This window comes from Ascaphus truei, chromosome 3 (assembly GCF_040206685.1).
Source record: "Ascaphus truei isolate aAscTru1 chromosome 3, aAscTru1.hap1, whole genome shotgun sequence".
Lineage (NCBI taxonomy): Eukaryota > Metazoa > Chordata > Amphibia > Anura > Ascaphidae > Ascaphus > Ascaphus truei.
The window spans coordinates 244,148,193-244,172,940 of NC_134485.1; the positions used below are offsets into that span (position 1 = coordinate 244,148,193).

The following is a 24,748-nucleotide window of genomic DNA, read 5'->3' on the forward strand; positions in this document are numbered from 1 at the left end:
GCAGTCTAGTTAATGCTCAGATAGAGCTAGGATTTATTTTGATTCTTTTGTCTTGATTTTGTCTGCTGACGTGACAAAGAAAATAAAGCACTTAAACCAGAGCTGGATGGTCCTGTAACTGCGTTAAATTATAATAGCATGTTCTTGTATAGCGCTGCTAGTTTTACGTAGCGCTTTACAGAAACATTTTGCAGGCACAGGTCCCTGCCCCGTGGAGCTTACAATCTATGTTTTTGGTGCCTAAGGCACAAGGAGATAGTGACTTGCTCAAGGTCACAAGGAGCCGACATCGGGAATTGAACCAGGCTCCCCTGCTTCAAACTCAGTGCCAGTCAGTGTCGTTACTCACTGAGCCGTGGGTTTTAAGGTTCCCAGATAAGAACCTTTGAAATAAAAAGGTATTTTGTCACATCGGTCTTTGGGAGATCACATCCCTTGAGTCTGTGTGTTAAGCTACAGTAGTTTGGGGTAGAGTCTACACAGTGTGTAGGTGGGGAGTGGGAGGGTATGTTTATTGTACACTAGCTGACTTCCCTGACAACTGAGCAGCACTGAGGAGGGAAAGAAAGGAAAAGTGCGGGAGAGAGGTCAGACTGTGATTAGGAGGCTGGCAGAGAGGAGGGCAGGAACTGTCTCTGAAACACACACACACAAGCAGGAGCTGGTGCTGTGGCTGCAGCAGTCACTAATCACCAGAGCCATGACTAGTAAAAACCACGTAGGACGCAGAAGGATAACAGAATTGCAGATCAAGGTATGCATTGATTTAATTCAAACTAAGAAGGGTTCATTTAATTTGCGAATGTATTTACACCATTGCTTTGCAATGCGTTGCAGCCGGCCTCCTGTGGTGGACGGGGTTAAACTTTGTAAGTGCAAACGGTTAAACACGAGCAGCAAAATCTGAACGACAACTTTGATTATAGAGACAAAGATTCCTAATATTGCATTCATATGCCCGCTAGTATAAGTGGATGCCAGAGGTGTAGAAAGAGCTCAGGTATGCCATTCATAAGAAGAAAGTGCTGGGCTAGACACACCTCTATTGAAAGGCCTCATGCCTCGGTTGTCATGGAGACAGCTTGGCTGTGAGCGTCCCTACAGTTGTATGGTCATTAGGGTGCCTCACTTCCTGTAACATGTTACATGCCTGTTAGCAGCTCGATAGCCAAATACACTCAGCATGAGACATCCTGACACTGATTTCTTCAAGTACCAATCTCCTCATAGCTTGAAACTCAAGAAGGCATATATTGTGATAGTCTAATGCTGGTTCTTCCTTAGATTTTTTTCTGGAGGTTTCTTTTTTGCCTGATATTTTATTGCTCTGCTGCTGAGGGTTTCCATGGCAACCTCTGTTTTCTTGATGACTATAGTCATTTCAATTTCCAGGTGTTGAAATATTATTTTAATCAAATGTTATCTTCCAGCATGTAACTACAAAAATAATATTGTTTACATAATTAAATACAACAGGTGGACTCCATAATACACTAATTTAATTTTTTTTTTCCGCTGCCTAAAACATGAATAATATATCCTTTTCATGCCTGTACAATGAATTTCTTGCCCATCTGGCATAGCAGGAATTAAGCACCCCACACAAAATATTTGTATGTAGTTTGATTTCAGTTTTGGCTATGAGCTGGTGTTTTAGTATAGAAAATATTATTTTAAAATAACTGAACAGCAAACATCACTTGTGTAAATAAATAATACATATTATAAAGAGCGAGCCAAATTGTTGTTTGTGCTAAACATGTTAGTGTCCCAATGTTATGCTTCCTGCAAAGTTTGTTCAGCGGTTTGAATATAGGACTATTTTGATCAGGACTGGGAACTTGTGCCATTACCGAATCAGGATTCCGGAGCCCACAGACCATCCTTTTTGACCTTAGTCAGTGACCCCTACTACTGGAGGGATATTCACAATTAACCAAAAAAAAACAACCAAATAAGAGCATGCCTTTTGTGTGCAGTGCCAAAGGACAACAGACATTTTTAGTTTCATATTCCTATTTAAATCTACAACAGAATAAATATATTTTGTTTGGGGAAAAAAAGGAATAGATAGAGTTCTGTGTTGTGATTGACTTTAGCAACATACAGTACCTCAGCTTTCCCTAATTGATTATTGAAAACAAATGTCCTTTAAGACCTTTTAAATAAAGATACATTGCTAATATAGTTTATTTTAGCTTGCAGAAAGGTAGTTGTGTTGGTTATTTGAAATCTTGTTTGCAGTTTTGTCCAAGGACATACCTACCTGTAAGGGTATCCCTTCAGTCAAACAGAAAATGCTCCATAGAAATGGGAATACACAAATGAAAGGCTTCTTTCTGAATGCAAGATCAGGGCTCTACTAGAAGCAATAATAATACACACAGGGCACGTCGCTACACCAGACATACACACATAGAAACATAGTCTACCTGGTGCAAGGGAGAAAACGTAATTCAAACCACACATTTAATCAGAAGACTATAAACAGCCCCCTATTTACAGCATAACTATTAAAGTCTTTTTTATTTTCTATTTGAGTGTGACCTTTTAGCTATATATCCCATGTTTAGGATTTGGATCATATCAAGCTATTTACTGGTTGACATTATACTTCACCTGTCACCTACCTTGAGTGCAATCATAGGGGGCTGTTTATAGTCTTCTGATTATATGTGTGGTTTGAATTGCTCTACTAGAAGCAACAATAGATCTATGGGCTAAATGTTCATAAATTATGCCTTTGTAATATGTCAGACACCGGTAATAAAATATTTTTATAATTTTTGAAAGTCTGAAATACTTTCTTTGTTTTAATTTACAACAGGGGCTTTGAAGAGTGGGAGTTTGATTTGTCAATCTTGTTCTCGCCACACCAGTAACAAGATCATTAGATTTATGCACAACCCCCTTTGGTTTGAAGCGAACTTAGAAAAGAGTGAGATAAAGGAAAAGATAAGTCACATAGGAGTGGATCCACAGAGCTCCATTACTGATTTACCAAGATGTTAACATCTCGTTAAGTGCTAACAGCGATCTTCAAAGCTCAGTAATGATGCACCAAGTGCTATTTTCAGCCACAACAAGCCCTTGTTTTACTATAACGATCATTAGTGATAATTAGTGCAACCAGAGGATCCCCCAAAGTCTGTCCTGTCCCCCCACAACATCGCGGGCATCTCATCTCTCCTGTATCCTCACAGGTAACCAGCACTACACATAGCAGTAGCCTAGCCAAGATCTCCGGGAGAGGGGGGGGGGGGGGGAGGGTGGACAAGTGCTACATTTAACTATCGTACTGTTATTTACCGGGTTCTTTTCCCCTCCTGCTTTCTCTTTTTTACTTTAATTAAACACCTATTCTGGGTCTGCATGGAAGTAACACCACCTTTGGGTAAGACAGGCTTAACGCTATGTTATTTGAACCTAACGCAGGGCAGTGCTAACTTCACATGGTGTTAAGTCTATACCAGGGGTGGGCAACCTATTTTTCAATTTAGCCACAGGTGTGGCGAATTAGAAGTGAAAATAGCCACACCATAAAAGAATTGAGGTATTATGTTGCGCATGCGAAAATTTAAAACACATTGTTTGAACAAGTTTATTGAAAACATGAACACTTTGACTACTCCGTTACAACTGCGTCAGACGCAAATGATGAAAACACACACAGCCACACACACACACACACACAGTCGGTGGGGTGGTATGTTATTTATACATTCTCAGTCTCCCCCCCCCCATCATCTCATTCCCTCCAAAATCCATGATCAGGGGCACAGCCAGGACGTGACTGGTAACAAAACAAAGATACAAGCAGCCATTGCCAGCTGCCCGCATGCAGCCACACACCCAGCCAGCCACACCAAGCCACACACCCAGCCAGTCACACACACCCAGCCAGTCACACACACAGCCAGTCACACACACCCAGCCAGTCACTCACACACCCAGCCAGTCACTCACACACAGCCAGTCACACACACCCAGCCAGTCACTCACACACCCAGCCAGTCACTCACACACAGTCAGTCACACACACACAGCCAGTCACACACACACAGCCAGTCACACACACACACAGCCAGTCACACACACCCAGCCAGTCACACACACACAGCCAGTCACACACACACACACACACACACACACACAGCCAGTCACACACACACAGCCAGTCACACACACACAGCCAGTCACACACACACAGCCAGTCACACACACCCAGCCAGCCAGTCACACACACACACCCAGCCAGTCACACACACACACACCCAGCCAGTCACACACACACACACACACCCAGCCAGCCAGTCACACACACACACACACACACACACACACACACACACACACACACACACACACACACACACACACACACACCCATTCACACACACACACACACACACACACACACACACACACACACACACACACACACACACACACACACACAGCCACACACACACACACACACACACAGCCAGCCACACACCCAGTCACACACACACACACACACACACACTAAATATAGAATATATACACACACACACACACACACACACACACACACACACACACACACAGTCACACACACACAGTCACACTCACACACAGCCAGTCACACACACACACCTAGCCAGTCACACACACATACATCAAGCCAGTCACAAACACGTACACACACACACAGCCATGGTGAGTCAAGCAGGTTATATGTTCATTCATTAGAAAGAGAATTAATACACCTAAATGCAAAAATACAAATCAGTGCACTGTTACAGAACAGTTTAAAATGCACACCTTTGCTGTAAACTTGAAGCAGGGCAACCAGCTATTAGTGAAGCAGGAGGAGGACAGCTAGAGAGGAGTCAGGAATCAGAGGAGTGTGGCGCTGCAGTGGAGGATCAAGTATATCAGTGCAGACAAGGAACACTTCCTGGTTGGGGGTACATGGAGTGCTCAGGCGCGCGCGCTCACTACATGCTCCACCACAGGTGTCCTCTGACTGCTGCTCGGCCCCTGCTTCATTCACAAACTGCGGCGTGCTTGGGGGAGTGCACGCGCATGCCGGGGGAGTGCTCGCGCTTGCCAGAGGAGGGGGGACTCGCGCTTGGGAAAAAACTAAGTTACTCAATTCGCCACAGTTTGTCTGCCAATTTGCCACAAGTGGCGAATGGCGACAGGGTTGCCCACCCTGGGTCTATACTAATGAGATCACTAACGGCTAACGGCCGCTGGCTTCGCATATATTTAGCTTGTGGATACCCGTTAAACTGAGGAAAAGTAACAGACGTTACCTGTTTAGGTAACATCATGTTAGTAGGCCAGATTTAAGGGAGCTCTTTGGATCTACCCCTACTTTTAACCTCTGTAGCGGTCATGTAAAATGGCTACAGTCATCTCTCCTGCTGACAGTAAGGCCTGGTAAGTTGTGGGCATGCCAGCAGTAATTATGGACGTTTGCCCTCACACCCTTGTGGGGTGCCCTGTGTATGGATGGGAGTGGTCACATGCTCTGACTCCATGGTTAGTGATGTCAGAGGTGTGTCAGCTTCCAGAGTGTACATAAGGCACAGCACTGTGTCTAAAAGTTAGTTCTATCTGAGTTCTGAGTAGTTCTGCCAGAGTTCTGGGAGGAGTAAGAGTTATTTTATAGTAACTGAAGAGAAGACTGTGTCCAGGGACCTGGCACAGGGCAGAGATTCCGGCTGGGATAAGGAATCCCTATTAAAGGAGAATTACACCTTTCAAAGGGAAGCACTGAGGGACAATGAGTGGCTAAAGAAACTACTGCGAGGGGCAGCTAGCCCACTCAGGCAATAAAGATGTTCTCAATCCAAAACCCTCTCGTGTACATGTGTGGAGTGAATGTACAGAGAGGAGCACCACAGAGGAGTTCCTCGTCAGGACCATCCCCAAGTGACCGAAGGGACCCTGATGAGGTGGAGGCGCTGCACTGGAACTAGGTAGGACTCAGCACACTACCTCAGCTGCCTGTCTGGACGGGTCCTCCCCACACACCATCATGCGGGAGACTCAGGAGTCCTGTTGCCAACAGGTGCACCACCAAACACTACCACACTGTAATGGGGACCGGTTAGACCACAGGGGCCAATGTGAGATTGGGTGGGTCAGGCCGGGCCAGAAATACCGTTACATTTGGAGGCGAGCTGCTGAGATCAGATCTGTCAACAGGACAGGCTCTAGCTAGGCACACTGGGAAACAGGGAGAGTGTCTGCTGCCACTCTGTGCTGCGTAGGGACGGACCTAGGGGTGGTCAGGGGCTGACAGGGTATTGTCAGTTCGCAGGGACGACCTAGGGGCCTGAAAGGAGTGAGGGGTCTGGAGCCGGGCTATAGCTGACCGAGTCACTTTGAGGTAGTGCTAGTCGGTAGGACGCCAGAAGGGATAGCCTGTTAACGTGGTCAGGAATCCTGGAGAGGGTCTGCGCTAGGCTGACCAAGAGAGGTAGACGCCCCAAGTACTGCATGGCAGAGCCAGAGTACTCTAGCCCATTCCAGACACTTACCATAGGGAGCACAGACTGGGAGGAAGGAGTTACAGCAGACACTGAGAGAGTGAGCCTAGCCTGAGGTAGTGCAACATGAGTCCAGCCTAGATCAGGTACACATGTGGTGGTGCATCTGAGCAATCTTTATTGTACTGGTGTGGTGGCTGCCCCGCAGAGCGGAGCCCCATGTACGATAATTGGTACGAGAGCGTGACAACCCAAGGAATGGAGGATCCGCGTGGTGCGGAGAGCCCAAAATGGCGACCAGAGGCTGATGGGGAAGGCACCCGTGGCGTGCGCCCCACTGAAGAGCAAACTGTCGCTGAGCTGTCTTTAACTAATCTGCTCTGGAGTGGAGCGAAGGCCGTGGCTGCCCCGTTTTTGTCCTGTCTAGGACACCGAGGGGCCACCCTTGAAGAGTGTGAGGACATTGTGATAACTGGGGGGGAACCCCGCGAGGAGAGCAAACAAACTGACATTTCGGGCTTAAAAGCCAACCAAAATGGCGGTTCCTGCTTGCTAGGGAGACCGCATGGGCCAGTCGCAGAGAAAATGGCTGATGCAGAACTTGCAAAGAGCTGGCCGGGAATGGCGCGAACAGCAGAGCCCCGCCCTGATGGGGGGCATGGCGCGAAAGCTATGGCTGCGCCTTCATGGACAGTGACTCACTCGGCCCCTGTGCTGAGTCAACCGCTTAGTCTATGGGACCCTCCCCTGATTTCCACCAGGGGGAGTGACTTTCAATTATGGCCTGTGGGAATGCACCCACTGGGCCCAGGGACTGATATCCAGACGGCGCCACTACAAGAAGTAGTTCCGGCCGCGGAGGTAACGTGCAAAAAGGAGGGATATTTTGCACGAAAAGCAGCAGCTAGGAGAAGGCGGGAACTAGCCGCGGCCCAAGAATCCCACACTGATGAGGAAATTGGCGCGAAAACGCAGACCGCGCCCACCAGGACTGAGAAAGGTGCGGCCTTAATCAAGGGGCATACTATTCCCCTGTGGGATCCACCCATAATTGCAACCCCTGGGGGCGGGTTCCAGCAATGCCAGCGGAAGGAGGAGCCGAAGCAGGAAGTGGCTGGCCCAGAAGCTTCTACCGGTCAGTTGCGAGGAACCACTGACCAGGAGAGATCCATACTGAAAGTGGTCCCTACCAAAAGAATGACCTGCTCCTCCACTGTGGGAACTATGGTCTCCACCCAGCCCTACTCGGTACCCGGCGGGGTACTGGTAGTCAGGGTGGCTAACACCGAGACGATGGTCAGGCTCTGCCTACAATGCGGGCTGCCCGGAGGCGTTGTTAATACGGCGGCACGCTGCCCACAATGCGGGACACTATACTTATGGCCGATGCCGACGTTCATTCCAATTCAATCTGCTGACCCCCCGGGGGATACGGCTAGGCGCTCCGCCGAGTCCCCTGGTGCACTGTGGATCAATCGTGCAAGTCCCGGAGAAAGGGGACTGGAGTCGATAAAATCGGCTGGGTCAGCGGCAACCGAGACGGTCGGGTCACCCCCCGACCGCACTGAGAAAAGACTATCGCCCCGATCGGTGACCCCTAAGTCAGGGAAGGGGGATTACTCGGATGAGGATCTCCGCGAGCTAGCGGAGGTGAAATCGAGGCCCAGGACAGAACCGGGGAGGACGACACCCCGTAGCGTGAGTAGCAGCCTGGAAAGCAGGGCGTCCCCCGCAGATCGGCGAGCCGAGAGACGGAGTCCCTCCGCCTCCGGACGCGGTGGCGACGGGCGAGAGACGCCTACACCCCTGCGGAATGGTAAGAAAAAGCCATTCACTTACCTTGCTCCGGTAGATGGTGTAGCGGAAACAAGGCCGTGCCAGGCCCAAGACACACGTGCGGAGGAGATACCACTTCCGGTGGAGACGATAGCGGAGCTTCCGGATGTCGTCATCGAGGAAGAGATCCCGCATGGGGGTCCCACCCAAGATGGCGGCGCTTCCGATTCCGGGGAGGACATCACTTCCGGTGGCGACGGCGGAACAGACGGGAAAGACGCAGCGACGCTTCGGCGATCGGGGGAAGGTCCCCGATCACCTCAAAGGCCCAGGAGTTGGATGAGCGATCCGAGGACTGAGGAGGGTGAGATATCCTCATTGGACCAGTCTACGGACAGCCGAGAATGGGTCGTAACCCCGTGGGGTCCAATCGCTTGCCCTTATGTCCCATCCCACACCCTAGATAAAACCCCTGCCCCTGTCACCTGTTCCACGGGATCCCCGCCTAGCCTGGAACTTGTGGACATACCTTTGGGGGGGGAGGAGAGACGGACTGGGGAACGACAGCGCAGTTGCGCCACGGAGGGCAATTCTCGGGGAGGGGGAGAATTAGGTAAGGCCGCGGTAGGCCGGTGGTTGCCTCCGGTGAACCCCGAACCAGTGAAAAAGGCCCTGGGATCATCACGGTGGTCTGTACCACGATCGGCACGGACATCGGGGGTATTCTCTGGGGGGGATGAAAGCGATTCAGGGGAGTCGCATAAGTTTAAGGAGCACCGTTGGTGGGCCCCACTCTTTGAAGGATATGCCGCATGGATGGACTGCACTCGGTTTCTCATCCGGAGGGAGGATGTGGTAGATTATTGGTGGGCCGTAGGAGAGTTCACCCCTGAACAGCGAGACAGAGAGCTGCAGGAACGGTGGTATAAGATTGAGCACAGGGAGATAGAGCCCATGGGTCCCGACACACTGTCAGACCCTGTGGATCCTGACGAACCCCTGTCATGGGTGCTACCTGGGAGGGCAGGTAGGGCTGACCTAATTAGGGTCAGTAGGGCGGAGCGGGCAATAATGGCTCGATACAAGTCTTCCCACGGGTTGGAGTACCCTTATGTCCCTGAACCCCTCATGGAGGAGATAGAAGAGAACAGGGAAAGGTGGCTTAGGGAAACCATCGAGATGTACCTAGTCAATAAGGGGAGTGAAGTTACTGGAAGGAGGGCAGAGGACAGAATAGATCACCTGATGCGAGTGTGGAGTATAGGGAGGAATATACACAAACACAGGGTGACCTATAGGCCCGAGAGGGGACTGCCTAGGCACTATCATGTCACGGTCCTGGACATGGGTGGTAGAGAGGTTAAGAAACCTGACCCGAACCACTATTATTAGGGGGTACTAAGGCATTTTGCGGGCTCGTGGCTGCTGGTCGGGGCGGGCTTGGCGGAATGTACTGTAGACATTTTGTTATGGTATTATGAAAATTTGTATGTGAAGTTAACATAATTATGTCATGTGTTACAGTGCTTCCTGGAAGAAGGCGTACAAATTTAGGTCCCTGCGAGGACGATGGGATTCACCAGGGGGAGAATGTAGCGGTCATGTAAAATGGCTACAGTCATCTCTCCTGCTGACAGTAAGGCCTGGTAAGTTGTGGGCATGCCAGCAGTAATTATGGACGTTTGCCCTCACACCCTGGTGGGGTGCCCTGTGTATGGATGGGAGTGGTCACATGCTCTGACTCCATGGTTAGTGATGTCAGAGGTGTGTCAGCTTCCAGAGTGTACATAAGGCACAGCACTGTGTCTAAAAGTTAGTTCTATCTGAGTTCTGAGTAGTTCTGCCAGAGTTCTGGGAGGAGTAAGAGTTATGTTATAGTAACTGAAGAGAAGACTGTGTCCAGGGACCTGGCACAGGGCAGAGATTCCGGCTGGGATAAGGAATCCCTATTAAAGGAGAATTACACCTTTCAAAGGGAAGCACTGAGGGACAATGAGTGGCTAAAGAAACTACTGCGAGGGGCAGCTAGCCCACTTAGGCAATAAAGATGTTCTCAATCCAAAACCCTCTCGTGTACATGTGTGGAGTGAATGTACAGAGAGGAGCACCACAGAGGAGTTCCTCGTCAGGACCATCCCCAAGTGACCGAAGGGACCCTGATGAGGTGGAGGCGCTGCACTGGAACTAGGTAGGACTCAGCACACTACCTCAGCTGCCTGTCTGGACGGGTCCTCCCCACACACCATCATGCGGGAGACTCAGGAATCCTGTTGCCAACAGGTGCACCACCAGACACTACCACACTGTAATGGGGACCGGTTAGACCACAGGGGCCAATGTGAGATTGGGTGGGTCAGGCCGGGCCAGAAATACCGTTACACCTCAAAAACGTATCTGCTGTACTGCCATTAGTTCAAATTGCCCCCATCTGGGGCCGCAACTTTTATGAAATACAACCAAATGCATAATATTTTGACATACTATTTTCTCCCTAAAATCCACTTGTTTACCGTCGGATTTGCTGTCTGATAATTTAGTATCTATGTATAATGAGTTCTGAGGGGAAATAAAAATGTAAACTGATATATAAATGTAGCCCTTTTATCATACCCCCCCCCCTAAATGAGATTGGGGGTACACTCCTCGGCTACGTTCAGGTGGTTTTGGTGCTGTGACCTGCTGTCAACAGGAGGGCTGAGGGCTCTGCGGTGGTGTGGGGAGAGCCAGGACAGGGAACAGGAGGGACAGATTACCTTTATCTCTTGATGGTGCACAGCGCCTCCAGCCAGCGGGGATCCCCTGTAGATCTTCAAGGGATGGACCCCCCACTGACACTCCTTCTCCAGAGACAGGAACTCGCACACAGCAAAGTCTTTTCTATATTTATTCATAGACAGCTCCAGTACAGAGAATGCAGTCTTCCATGATCTCTAACAGCATACATTTCTCTCTAGATCAGATCCCTGTCTAGATAGTATAATTCCCTTCCCATCCCCATCCTAGCATGGGAGGGGAAGGGAGAGACTTTCTCTGTCCTATTTAACTTCTTCTTTCCAGTATCAAATCTCAACTGACAATTTAGGAGGTTGTCCCAATTTGAACATCCTTGGGGAGTGTCTCTAACTCTGACTCATAGTAAGCCAGAGCCGGATACAGATTGGCCCACACACATCAGGGGGCGTTCCAACCAATATCCACCCCACAGATTGACATCCTCTGAGTTGCTAGGCCCGCCCTTGAATACGGATACATTATTCAAGGCTGGAATACACACACAGGCCTAATAAAGGAATTAACCTTTCCACTGCCTGCACTAACAGGACTGACAGAGGAAAGGCCCAGAAAAAGAAGTAACTGCCGGGAGGCTATGTTACATAAATAAAAACGTTTTCAAAAGACTACTTTGCTTTCCGGTGTATTTATCAACAATGTTTTTAGGAGTGATGCTGCTTTAAAAAATGCTTGTGTTTGATGTGGATAATGTCTTTCCCTGTTTAGATCGATGAGTTGCAGAATACGAACCGCAGCCTGGAGCAGCACATCTTCCACCTGCAGGATAACAAGGAGGCGGTGAGCAGTCATGTGGATGTCTTGACTCGCAAGAATGAGCAGCTGTGCAAGGAACTGACTGAAATAGACAAGCTAGCAGAACAGCTGGAGAAAGATAAGGATCAGGTTCTGGATGCTGCTGAACAAGAAGTGGAAGACTCTAAGGTAGGTACAGGTGTCTGGAATGAATTAAATATGATGGAAGGACATCTTTAAAATGATAAAATCATTAAATAATAAAATTAATTTGAGGATAATAGGGGCACTCATGTAAAACAAAAGTTCCTCGGTTTCATTTTTATTACATATAATAACTCCTTCAAGATTATATTTAAAGTGCCTGTCCTCTTGTACTGATTAAAAAAAATGTTAAACACATTATCAGACAACTGTAAGTATTTTTAAACACATATTTCAAGATGTGTACTTTAACCTAAAATGTGAAAGGTGTTTCCACGTAAAACAAATGCTTTGCGGGGGGGTGGGGGGGGAGAGCTAGGTTACAAATTGTATCTGATGCATTCTAATAATGACATGTTGTCAGTCGTCACAGGCACATTGTTCTTTTTGCTTTGTTCTTTGTCGGCAAAGTAATTCTGATGCCATCATTAGTCAAACACATACAAATAACACAAGATACACATAAGTAAAGCAGTGACTGAATCTTTATATGGAAGCCAATTACACTAATAAGCAGTTTATTTTTATTTTTTGATCCACAACGTGGCACTGCCTTTGTTGCCAGAGGTTCGGTGGCATTTGTGTTCATATGTTCACTTTAGCAGTGACCATATGACCGCCCCCGGTTGAAGGAAATGAAAGTAGAGGGGGTTTCTGCATGCTCTGCCCGCCAGGATCAGCCTCTGAAAAACTAGCATTTTGCCATGATGCACGTGGTACATCAAGAGGAAATCAGGCGGGCCAGGACGTAGCAGGTACATTATTACCAAGACACTGAAAATGGTTAATGCTCCACCTTTGGAATATATACTCGCATTACATCAATCATTGTTCTTCCCAGTCATCATTTGTAAAATGAGTTCCGCTAGGCAGGTCTCCTATTGGCTAGCAATGAAGCTTAGGAACAGTTGTGAGGCAAAGTATTTTATCTTTTATATCTGCAACACTTCGTGAAAATTAACATTCACATCAATGCTGTCTGTGCCTCTTATTCAGCAACTTTGCGAAGGGCTGTTTTAGTAACACAGTAGTGAATCTTTAAAGAAGCAGGGGTACCTACTTCATATTATCTGAGTTACTTACAAAATTAGCATTTGGATTGTCTTTATGAAATTAAATGCAATACCCATGTCATTGAATAACATTTTATTTAATGTTCAAAGTAGTCACGGTGCAGTCAAAGGGTGGGGAACTGTAGAAAAACAAAACAAATTCATGTCTGTATAATTGTCTTAATAATCTCTAATTCATAGTTCTAATAGCTGTATTGGTCCGTGAGAAATGCACATTTCTTGTACTGTAGGGTGTGATGCCTCTTTACAGATCAACATTCGAGTTTTTCGTAGTTGAAATTTTCAGTGTATAGAGCTTGCATAATGTCATAGGTTTCCTCTTCAAGTGTACAGCCGATGAGCTTTGTACTCTATAGTTTAATTTATGAAGAACAATAACGTTAGTCCTGTAGAAGGTATCACAATTTACAACAAATCTATAATAATAGCTGTGGGGGGAGCATACATATGTCCCACGGAGTACCCAAAATGGCAAGTGTTGCTCAACATCAGGCATTGTGCTTCGCTTATTAACCATTGATGCTTACATTCAATATAGGCTAAAAACTTACATTTTGCTATTTTTGGTTCTTTCTTGCATATGCATTTTGGTTCTTATCTTTCTTTGCTCCTTTTCTGTTGCCTTTTGTTATACTTGTACCTTTTTCCTCTGAAATTCACTTTCCTTTTTTGGCCTCTCTTTGTTGTACTCAGAGTATAATTTCAAATGCACATTATATCCATATTCATCATTTATGTTAGTGCTTTAACAGGGATAAACTGAGTTGTCCCAAGGATCCAACACTGGAACAACGATCTGACACCAACATCAGATTATTTTACTTTAAAGGCAGTATCTTCATCACTGTTTAAGATGCAGCATTTAACTCCTCTGCCTTGAACTAAATCAATCAACTCATCAGGTTGCCAGAGTTCTAAATAATACTTATTGTGACTCAGAGATCTATCAGAACCCTGTGGTGTAGTGATTGTCCTTCACAGCCAGATCATCAGCAGACCAGCACCTGGGACATTGAACCAGCAGGCTTATTGTGTTACATCGACCTGCTCTCTATGCCATCTGATTCCAGAATGGAAGCTTAGATAATTGTAATGACAAATTGAACACTCTCCAGGTTACAGGTACAAGTCTAGAAATGTGTCGGATGCTCACCTGAAATCCTTGTTTAAAGGGGCTTTTTTCCACATAACAGTCAAAATTAAAAAGATATATTAAAATAATTATTTTAGTCTATTTGACTACCTTAAAAAAGATTCACTCACTATTAAGGTGAACAGTTTACTTTTTTGTATTACCGTATTTTAAAAATAAATATGTTTTTTTTTAATTTTAATTGAGTTCTACGAGATGAACTATTATCATATATTTATCATCATAGACTTTTAGCTGCTTGGCTAATGTTGGCACCCTTATTACTTTACATAAAATAACCAAATACATTTGTGGTGCTCTATATTAGGATTTAGTGTACCCTTCATACGGTGAGTTTTGTTAAAGTTCTCCCTCCTTTCACACTACAAATACTTCCCCTGTAGACTTTCACTCTGCTTGCATTAGGATTTCCTCTGTTCCCAACAATCACTATGATCACACGGATTTTCGTCCCATGATGGTTGAAGTGTGTATGGGAAATGGTTTGACGGTGTAGTTCAAATAGTTTAAAAAACGGCAATGGTTGGGGCTGCTGCTCCGGGCATTACCATTTACTCATGTCTGACATATTGGTGAGCGCTGGTGCTCTTGTGCTTTCAGCTTGAAATTAGACGGCAGCAGAGAACCATAGAGAACTTGGAGAACACCATCAAAAATCTAACATCAGTAAGTAAATCGTTCATTTTCTGAGTTGTCTGCTTCCCATATCCAATATTGGTGGTCCTGTAACTTGGCCATATAAAACTCTTTAAAATGTATTGGGTTTTGAGCTTGCTGGGATTGTGTGTCCTCTTAAATGTGTTTATAATCCTTTTCACGTACCTGTCCAGTGCCCGCGGGTCCCAACATAAGTGATTAGGCTGGTTGAGCAGCTATGAATGTTCCAATATTGTTTATTAAAGCTTGATTCTCCCATGAGAAGCTTAATTGTCTCGAAAAATTATTCTACATACATAACAATTACATTTTTCTGTGGAAACTCAATGCACGGAAGTGGCCACTTTATCATTATGAGGGGATCCTTTGTGCTTTTACAGATGTAGTCAGACTTACTTTTCCTGGAGCTGCAGCATCAAAAAAGCAAAATGCCACGTATCCGGGAAAAGTTAAAGCTGCAGTTAGCTGTAGAGGCTCCGTACTTCTGAATGGGACCGGCTCAAACGGATTTCCCAATGCTGGGGGGATGCTACTGTTTGGAAGAAAGCAGTGAAAGTTTCTCTAGCTACATCTGCATGTATTAGCAAAGAGGGTGTTCCTGTTTATTTTGCTTGTTGTATGACGACACAGTTAAACTAACCGTGTTCAGATTAGTGTATGGCTACAGCATGCAAAATGTTTTTGATCTTAAATATCAGGATGCTGGTGCTACCAGAGAACATCTAGAAAAGGCAGAAGTCGAACTAGAGGCAAAAAGGGGAGAGAACAGGACCCTGAACATTCTGTTAGACCAGCTTCAGGAGGAGAAAAATAGGCTGGGCAAGAAGGCTGAAAAACTGGAGAGATCAGGTAAGCTACAAAACAACTACAGAGTGTAATAAGGGCTATCTGTCATTACAGCCATCATTTTTAAAATGTGCCACCCTAAAACGTTGAAAAACTACTTCTGCAAAAGTGTGACCGACACCAGAAGTAAACACTAATTGTCATTTAGAGGAGTGCAAACAATGTTTCTTTGAGACTACAAAACAGTATGCGTTCACGTTTTTATAAATGTATACATGCAGCAATCTTTCATGTTGGTTGTCTAGTCTGTAAACTTCTATTTGTTATATTTTTTTTATAATGAGTTCTGATCAATAATCCAATCTTCTCCCCTTTTGACAGAGAAGAACGTTGTTTTGGCGAACGAGAAGAGTAAGACCATGACTCCCTCTAAGCTCGACTGCTTCATCAAGACCTTGGAGGAGGAAAAGGATCACTACAAGAGGGAAGCAGAGAATCTGAGGAAGATGCTGCGTAGTAGGAGTGGCAGCCCAAAGCGTAGCCCGTCCCAGGTCCGCCATTTTGGATGATCAAAACCCTGTTTAATTGGGGATTATCTGAACACCGATTAACCCATTTGCTGTCAGAAGGGACTGTCCAATGCGATGTGCTTCCCTCTGGCAGCAAAGGGGTTAAATAAAAATAATTAACAATTAGTCAGTTACATCCACTTTATATTTCTCTAATCTATTTCAAATCCGTTTGATATTGAATGTTTTAACTCTTCAAAATATCCACATGGTGTCATTTGTTACTTTCTTCTGGGTGTTTGCCTCCATGGCCTGACAATTTGGAAAATAGTTTCATGAGTTATCCAGGTTAGGCATCTGGTTTATTGTCTTATATATGTATTTTATACATTAGAGGGATTGTATTGAACAATACAATTCTGTCTGAAGAAAGATCTCACCAGATATAGACCAACCTGTAGGTGTGATTGTTGTCATTTATTTGTGTGTGTTTATGATAATGGATATTTCATGTGGAAGATCATTGGAACATGTGTAAGCATGAACATTTCTTCAGTGCATACAGTGGAACATGTTATCAAAATAGAAAGGAAGATCCTGGCACTCGGGCTTTGCAAAAGGAGATTTATCCACAGCCAAAAAATCCAACGTTTCAACTGCACATGCAGTTTTTTTCAAGGTGAGGGCTAGCCCTCACCCTGAGTAAGACTGTACAGCATGTGCAGTTCAAAGGTTGGATTTTTTGGCTGTGATTAAATCTCCTTTTGAAAAGCCTGCGTGCCAGGATATTCCTGTATATTGTGCTATTACAAGGGACCTACAGGATACTCCCTGATCCAGCGAGCACCGGCAACTGACCTGCATTTATTCAAGTAAGATGTGTGCCAGATATATCTCCAGTGAGGAACATGTAATCAGGACATCATACAGTAAAATAGTTTATCACCAGACGGGACATAGACGTAGGGAGACGTTATTTAGGGCCACCCACACACTACAATGAGCAACAGGCCTATCAAAGTGAATCTCCAGCTACTTGTAGTCGCTTCAACCCCTCGCCAGAATATCGCAAGAACGCCTCCCCCCCCCTCTTCCCCCTCCACCATACGTCTCCTCCCCAGTCCTGTAAGTCAAGTACGTCCTGTCTTAAATCCCTAATTGGGGTTCGTTTGGTGCTGTCAGTGTCGACAGCTGTTTTCTCATAAAAATGTGGTTTGACCATAATGTACGCCCATGGGCGGTGCGTGTCTGTAGATCGGATTTCCACAAATAAAAATGAAAGTTGAAAAAAAAAAAAATAGTTTATCACATATATTCATATGGGTCTGTAGATTTATAGGCTAAAACATTTGAAAACCACTATAGTTTACATTAAAAAAAATTAACAAAAGGGTCTAAAGACCTAGGGCCATATTTCTGAGCAGTGCTTTCTTTAAGACACCTTCCTGAGCCAGAAGACTTGAATAGGCCTTAATTTATGTTTACGTTTAAACACAGGAAGGTGTCTTATGAAATTATTATTAATATATATATATTTATTATTCTATTTTCCCTTAGTAATTATATGCCGTAATCTAAAAGCAATACAAGGTAAATACCTATTTTTTTTTTCATGATCTCCAAAAATATCACTGTTTTGTGCCAACTCACATTGACTCTTCTAAGGAGCGGTTGACTCCCATAGCATAACCCCCTTTCTGTCATCACATCTCTCATTACATACCGTAATCTAATCTAACCACCTGTAATATCAGCAGGCACAGGTCATACAGTAGCTAATATTTTGAAGAGGCCAAGTTCTGAAGGGAGCAATTGCTTCCCCCTTGTGAATTGTACTTTAGAGCAAAAAGATCCAAACATTGCAACGTCAAAGTTCACACAAACATAGAGATGCCATGTACTGAGGCAGGAACATCCTCTATTGCCCTTGTCACCTTTTCTGACTATTCTCTGAAATATGAACCAGACAAGAAATTTGTAAGCAAATACTGTTTATTCTGTGTATTGTTTTCAGATCACGGGTCAGTTTGGGCTTCTGTGAATATTGTTTCCAGTGGGCAGTTAGTATAATCTTCAGTTGTAGTATCTGGAAATTAGGACTTGATGATGTAAACATTTCACTACGACCCTTTCATACAATGTTATGTGCAACAACTGAACAAAATGATCAGCAAACATAATAAAAAAATCATAGAAGCTAACTTTAAATAAATAGGAGCTATTCCATTTTATTTAGCTATTATTTATCTTATGTCTTATTATATATGTCCATGTTTATCTACATATGCCTGTGTATTTAATTTACCACCATTATTCCAGTCTGTACAGTTTGATCCCGAATTCATGAAAACTGCCCGGGAACGAGACGAGCTCCAGACCATGCTAGAAAAGTATGAGCGTCACATGGCGGAAATCCAGGGTAACGTCAAAGTTATGACATCGGAGCGGGACAAAACCAATGTGCTGTATGACCGGGTAATTATTCACAAATAAATGATATATTCATAATATAACATAATATACCACTTAATTGTGTAGGAGAATGCATGAGTAAATTATTTCTTCAATAATTAATCAGTGCCTTGTTTTGTGACTACAGACAGGACACCAAAGTAGCAATTGATGTTGGGATGTCAGCTTAGATTGTTTTTGTCATATTTACTATTGCATCAATCTCTTATCCTATAAAGATGAGTAACTAGTAATTTATCTGGACTTTCCTCTAGAGAAATGATTGAAACTAGGACTGCCATAGGAAATACACATAGCATTGGCAGGGTCCTCCTTACCTACTATACCAGTGCTTGTTATTGTTGTAATTGTATCACTACTGTATTCCGACTATTTTATTGCACTGTGAAGTATGCTGGTACTGTACGTTATAAGTAAACGATGATAATAATAACACAAACTCCGTGTCTTGGTTATCGTGTTGGAGGAATGAGGCTTTCTTTTTATCTCAGTAATAATATGGAATAAATGCTTCAGAAATCAAATCATGCTTCAAAACCGTGGTTTCTGAAACGTGCATATTCAGATTGATACCACCAATAAACCTGACATCCTGACAACTGTGACATTGGAAACTACAAGGGTCTTTAAAAAACCTTTCAGTGTTTCCTTTAGATCTGTCGTACTTACATGTTACCATTACCAAGACCAGGTGCATCTGATTTCTGTGTATATTTGAACCAAGTATTGTACTGTACACAGAACCTCGGATTTCTCTGCCCTGAAGGGATTCAAACAGCATCTTTTTTTAACCTAAACTGATGGGAGGACTTTCTGATTTCTGTCCTAAATCCTCTAATGTTAACATGGAACTACACTATGTCATAACTTGTATGGTGCAAACTTTTGTCATCTATCAGGCACAGCAAGAAATAACCCAACTTCGACGGGAGCTCATGCAGTCCCCAAAAACTTCCAAAGCCAACCTAACAGCTCAAGCCATCCTGCGACGTGTAGAAACCGAGCGCGACAGTGCCATTTCCGACTTACGCAGAATGACTACAGAACGGGACAGCCTGAGAGAGAGGTTAAAGGTGAGAAACAACACTGGGCATATAGGTATGTGTGTAAAGCTTAAACAAGCATTGATGCCTTGAGCTCTGATACAGCATCTCAACCTCTTTACAATGGTTATGTGTGACTACTATTGAGGTGCAATATCAAAAGTTTAAGGAGAATGTGTGTCAAAGGTTGCAAATAGCATTAAGAAGATGCTGAGAGCCAATTTAATGTTGTATCTGTTTGTGTTTTTTAATCTTGGTGGTTTTTTTCTATCAACTTTTCCCTACTTATATCAGTGAGCGATGTGGGGAAGGGTTATTATTGAAGCAGAAAGGGGAAGAGATTTTCCGTGCAAGATTTTAATGGGATTATCAATGTTTAGATATGTAACTTTTGTTTAAAAAAATTCTCTGATGTCCCCCCTCTTCCTCCCCTGAGTGGTGACCTATATAGTTTCCATGTAGTACTATGACTACGAATATTCGTTAAGTTCCCGGTATTAAAAAAACAACTGTCGTTATATTGTAATGATTAACAGCTTTCCCTATCCTTTTTCCCTTCTGTACCCCAATACTTTAATCAAAAATTTATGTTAAAAAAAACAAATTCTCTTTACAAAAGGTAAATCTACCAGTTCTCTGGTGACATTAACCTCTATGCTTAAGTGATCAACATCAGATGTAAAAACTCAAATAACAAGTTCATACTTTTGATTCCAGCACAAAGTGGTGCAAAACAATAATTGCGTTTTGTAGCACATTATGCAACATACCCCCCTAAGCTTCTCAGCTCTGTAACTTTGCATATCATTCTCCTAATCTTTTCAGGAGGTTGTGGATATATATATATATATATATATATATATATATATAAGCGAAAGACGGGGTTGCAGACCTGTCTAAGACATGCAAATGAACATACAGTAATATTTACAGTTGCTATATATATATATATATATATATATCAATTTTTACATGAAACCCATATAAGCGAATGCTCTGCTGTTCACACAGCTTTTAAGCACAGCATGGGATTAGATGCAAAGCCAGTCAAACCACTCATATATACTTTACATAAAAGTCTTGAGAAAGTTTCAAAGGGGGACCGAAACGATTTTGCACTGTTTTCAGGGATGTGGTTGCTGAGTCTACTGTACTTTTCTCTGTTGAACAACCTTCCGGTAACCTTATCAGGTTCTTGCTTATCCACATACAGATTTCTCAAGAGACTGCTATCAATGACAGAGCTCACCTGGAGCAGCGGATAGAGGAGCTTCAGTCATCAATTCGTACTGTAAGAATACATAATAAACAATAACTTCAATCCATTATATTTCATGTGCTTGTCTTCTAATCTGAAGAATGAACAGACTAAAAAACTGGCATAAAATAGTCCTATGAAGATTATAGTATGAAACAAACAAAAGGGGATACGACTGATGCCTTGTGGGACCATCATATATTTGTATTTCCATTTCTTAACACATGTCTAATGGGGAGGAAGATGTGTGGTTACCTATTGAAGTTATAAAGGAAAACAAAGCTTTATTAATGCATTTTGTCTCGTATAGATGGAAAATGAGCGATTGGAGCACAAGTCTAAGCTCTCTCTAATGAAGGAGACAATATCATCTGTAGAGAATGAGATGAAAATACTAACAAGGAGGACAATGGATACAGAAAATGAACTGAGCCGGCAAAAATCAGAGTGCGATTCACTGAGGTACAGATAGTCTTCTAGGTAGTTGATGGTCGGTCGGTTTATTCAGAGAAGGGTCAAATCTAACACTAAATATATCCCTATTTGCCCTAATACAGTCACTTATTCTCTGAGACCATATAGCCACCCAGAATTCAGTTGAAATTTGTTTTTGCATTTATAGAACATCGATTAAAGCAACTGGCACCCACATTGATGGTTCTTTTATATTACACAATGCATATTCTCTTTGTCGACCTTTCATGATTTGCCAAATATTTGTTAATAACAATATAATAATTAATCTCGGTGGACATTTCTGAGGATAAATAAGGCAAACAATTGAATCCATATCTGGGTGAAACTAATATGTAAAGATCCAATTAACCCAATTCTAACGTTAAATTAAAGAAGCTTTATTAGAGGAATGATTTATTTCCCTCTAGAGCAAAAGGGGTAAATATGCCATTTTGAAGCATGCAGTTCGTTCGTGCCTGTAAGAGACATGTGCAGAGGTACACACACAGAGACAGATTTGGGGAAATTAAAACATGGCTTTATTCAGCCTGCCCCTTTAAACAATATACAGCATACAAAAATAAACAAATAAACAAACAGCCTATCCCTGTGTAAGGGCTGACTCACTTCCCCAGTCCCTATCTGCAAGGCTGGGAAGAAAAGACCCTTACCAGCCTATCACCCCAAAGTCTCAAGAGGTACCTAAAAGCAGGTGGCCCTTCAGGTCAGTCTCTGGTTCTGGGTCTGGATGGGTGTTCGTTGAGGGGCCAGCTTTTGGTAGGTTCCTGGGTTTACTTCACCCTGAAAGCTCTCTTCCAGGTCTGTTCCCTTGGTGTCTTGACATCAGCACACAATAATACTGTGTGCTCAAGTCTCGTGGTTAGTTCAGGGGTGCGCAAACTGGGGGGCGGGAGATTTTTCTGGGGGGGCACGGGCGGTTGCAGAGGGCCTGCGCTCTTCCCTAAGGCATTTAAATTAAATGCCGGGGGATCGCGTGAAGCCTCTGAAACAATAAAACTTACCGGGATTCATACGCTTGTGAAGCGTCTCCATGGCAACGCGGCGTCAAATGACGCTGCGGGGTCATGTGACGTCACAGGCGTCAAATGACGCCGTGGGTCACGTGACCTGACGTCACATGACCTCGAGCGTCATTTGACGCAGCTGCAAGGTAGGAGTGGGGGCACGAACTCAGGAGCAGGCCAGACGGGGGCGCAGCAGTAAAAGTTTGAACTCCCCTGGGTTAGTTCACAGTAGGAGGCTTTTACACAGGTCTGATTAACCAGGTGGAGACCGGTTAATTGTTTTTAGCTGCAATTAACTAGCTCCCTGCTGGATTCCTCAGACCACTGAGGCTTTCTAGTAAAGCCTCATTGAGACAAGATTAATTCTCCGTTACAGTGCCCCTGTCACCAAAAGGGTTATCATCCTTTTTATGTTTGAGGGATTTGTTCCAATTACTTAGGAACATAATCCTGAATATATTGATACACTTTCCACCCCTTTAAAATACCTTCTCAGAAAGTCACATTAACCCTTAATTGATATCATTGCATATCCATTCACTCACTCGCCCAACTACAGCTCAACCCCGTTATAGCGCAATCCTCCGATACAACGCAGATCTGCTTATAAGGCCTGGGACATGGTGATATGAAGAGTGCTGGGCAGCGCTGACGCTCATGCTCTCCTGCTCAAGCAGGAGATTTTTCATGTCCCTGCATGAGCGTCAGCGAGCGCGCTTGGGAGCCGGACGGGAGGCGGGCCTGGAGGCGGGCCTACGATGCCACGTCACGGCGCCGACGTCACATGACATGCCACATGACATGCGCTTCCCTCAGCAGGAAAAGTAAAATTGATCTGTCTGCTGAAATTCCGCACGCCTGCGTGCGGAAGCGCCGTTTAAAGCCGCGCTGATAGGGATAATGTTTCCCCTCAGCGCGGCTCAGCGCACCTCAGCACGTTCTTTTTGACCATGTCCGAGGCCTAACGCAGCATGACATAAGCCAAGAAGCAGCTCATCTCCTACCATGCGTCTTTCTAGTTTTGCCGGTTTGTGATGTTTCACGGAGCTTGCAGCCTGTGCCCCTCCCCCCTGCTCCTCGGCTCTGGCGTCAAATGACACGGAAGTGAGCGTGAGTGCAATAGCTTCTTGCGGCATCCACCGTGACACACAGAAAGAGGGAGGGACGGGTGGGGGGAGTGTATGAGACGCTGTTCAATCTGTGCTTGATGTGAAGTGTGAGTGTTTTTATCAACTTACCATTTCTTACCTTGTGCTATTAAAGGTGTCTGCACCATTGGAGTGGCGTGTGCTTCTCTATATTTTACAGTTTTACACTTTCAGAAGAGAGAAAATATTCTAAGAGTGAGCACCCTAATGGATTTTTAACAAGTCACACACATCTCTGAAACGCAGTTGGGGTTTTCTGTATACAACTGAATGAACTGTAGCAAAGATTGTAGCATTTTGCAACATCACCACCACAGACAGACAGACAGACACACACACAGAAATACATACACATACGGCTGCTGCGCCACAGGGTCTGGGATAGCTTGGAGAGATATCCCAGCTCTCCCCCTCCGGTGGACGTGGAACCCCTGATTGCTGCCATTCTCCTCTCCCTTCCCCCCCCCCCCCCCCGCGATCCGCTTATAACGCGATCGCATTGTGTGGACCCCGAGCACCGCGTTATTACGGGGTTCAGCTGAATGTTTTAGTTCTCATTTGTTGTGTTATTGGATCTGAAGAGTGACTCTGTGACACTGACTTTAAGCAGGGGAGCATGGTTCAAATTCCGGTGTCGGCTCCTTATGACCATGGGCAAGTCACTTTATCTCACTTTGCCACATGCACCAAAAAATTGATTAAGTGCCTCAGGGCAATACACGTGGATCTATTTATTGCTGAGAACCTTTTAGGAGTCATTAATATGAATTAATTTTATTATGGTTACCATACGTCCGTACTTTCCTGGACATGTCGGGCTTTTCGATTTAAGATCGTCAGCCGGGAGGAATTCTGATATATCTTAAAACGTTCGGGATTTCTGGCCATGCATCCGTGAGTGGTGTTCATGCACAAACGAAAGCCGACCACACATGGGCGAGCGATGAGCGCCAACCATGCATGCCTGAGTAGTACACGGTCAGCGTACAGTCAGCACTCACGCATTCAACACTTACCACTTTCGTATGCGCGAATAAAAGCAGACTGCGCATGTGCGAGTGAGTGCCTTACACAAATGCGGGATCGGCGCTCATCACTTGTGCATTCGCGGTCGGCTTTTGATGTCTTCTGTTTTAAATAAGGACTTATGGTAACCCTAATTTATATACATTGAATTA

The 24,748-nt window shown here is 44.5% G+C and overlaps 1 protein-coding gene across 2 annotated transcripts in view; it reads left to right on the forward strand.

Moving 5' to 3' along the window:
- The first annotated feature begins 483 nt into the window (after positions 1–483).
- Positions 484–24,748, forward strand: part of TSGA10 (testis specific 10) — a 71,417-nt gene continuing 47,152 nt past the window's right edge. Inside the window, exons 1-9 of one of the 2 annotated variants that reach the window (XM_075590503.1) lie at positions 484–754; positions 11,760–11,975; positions 14,817–14,882; positions 15,572–15,722; positions 16,041–16,210; positions 18,488–18,643; positions 19,540–19,713; positions 20,897–20,974; positions 21,252–21,403. In XM_075590503.1, the coding sequence (XP_075446618.1) occupies positions 701–754; positions 11,760–11,975; positions 14,817–14,882; positions 15,572–15,722; positions 16,041–16,210; positions 18,488–18,643; positions 19,540–19,713; positions 20,897–20,974; positions 21,252–21,403 (1,217 nt within the window). In that variant the 5' untranslated portion in view covers positions 484–700. The remainder of the gene's footprint in view (positions 755–11,759; positions 11,976–14,816; positions 14,883–15,571; positions 15,723–16,040; positions 16,211–18,487; positions 18,644–19,539; positions 19,714–20,896; positions 20,975–21,251; positions 21,404–24,748) is intronic. The other variant, XM_075590504.1, reaches the window with a different exon arrangement.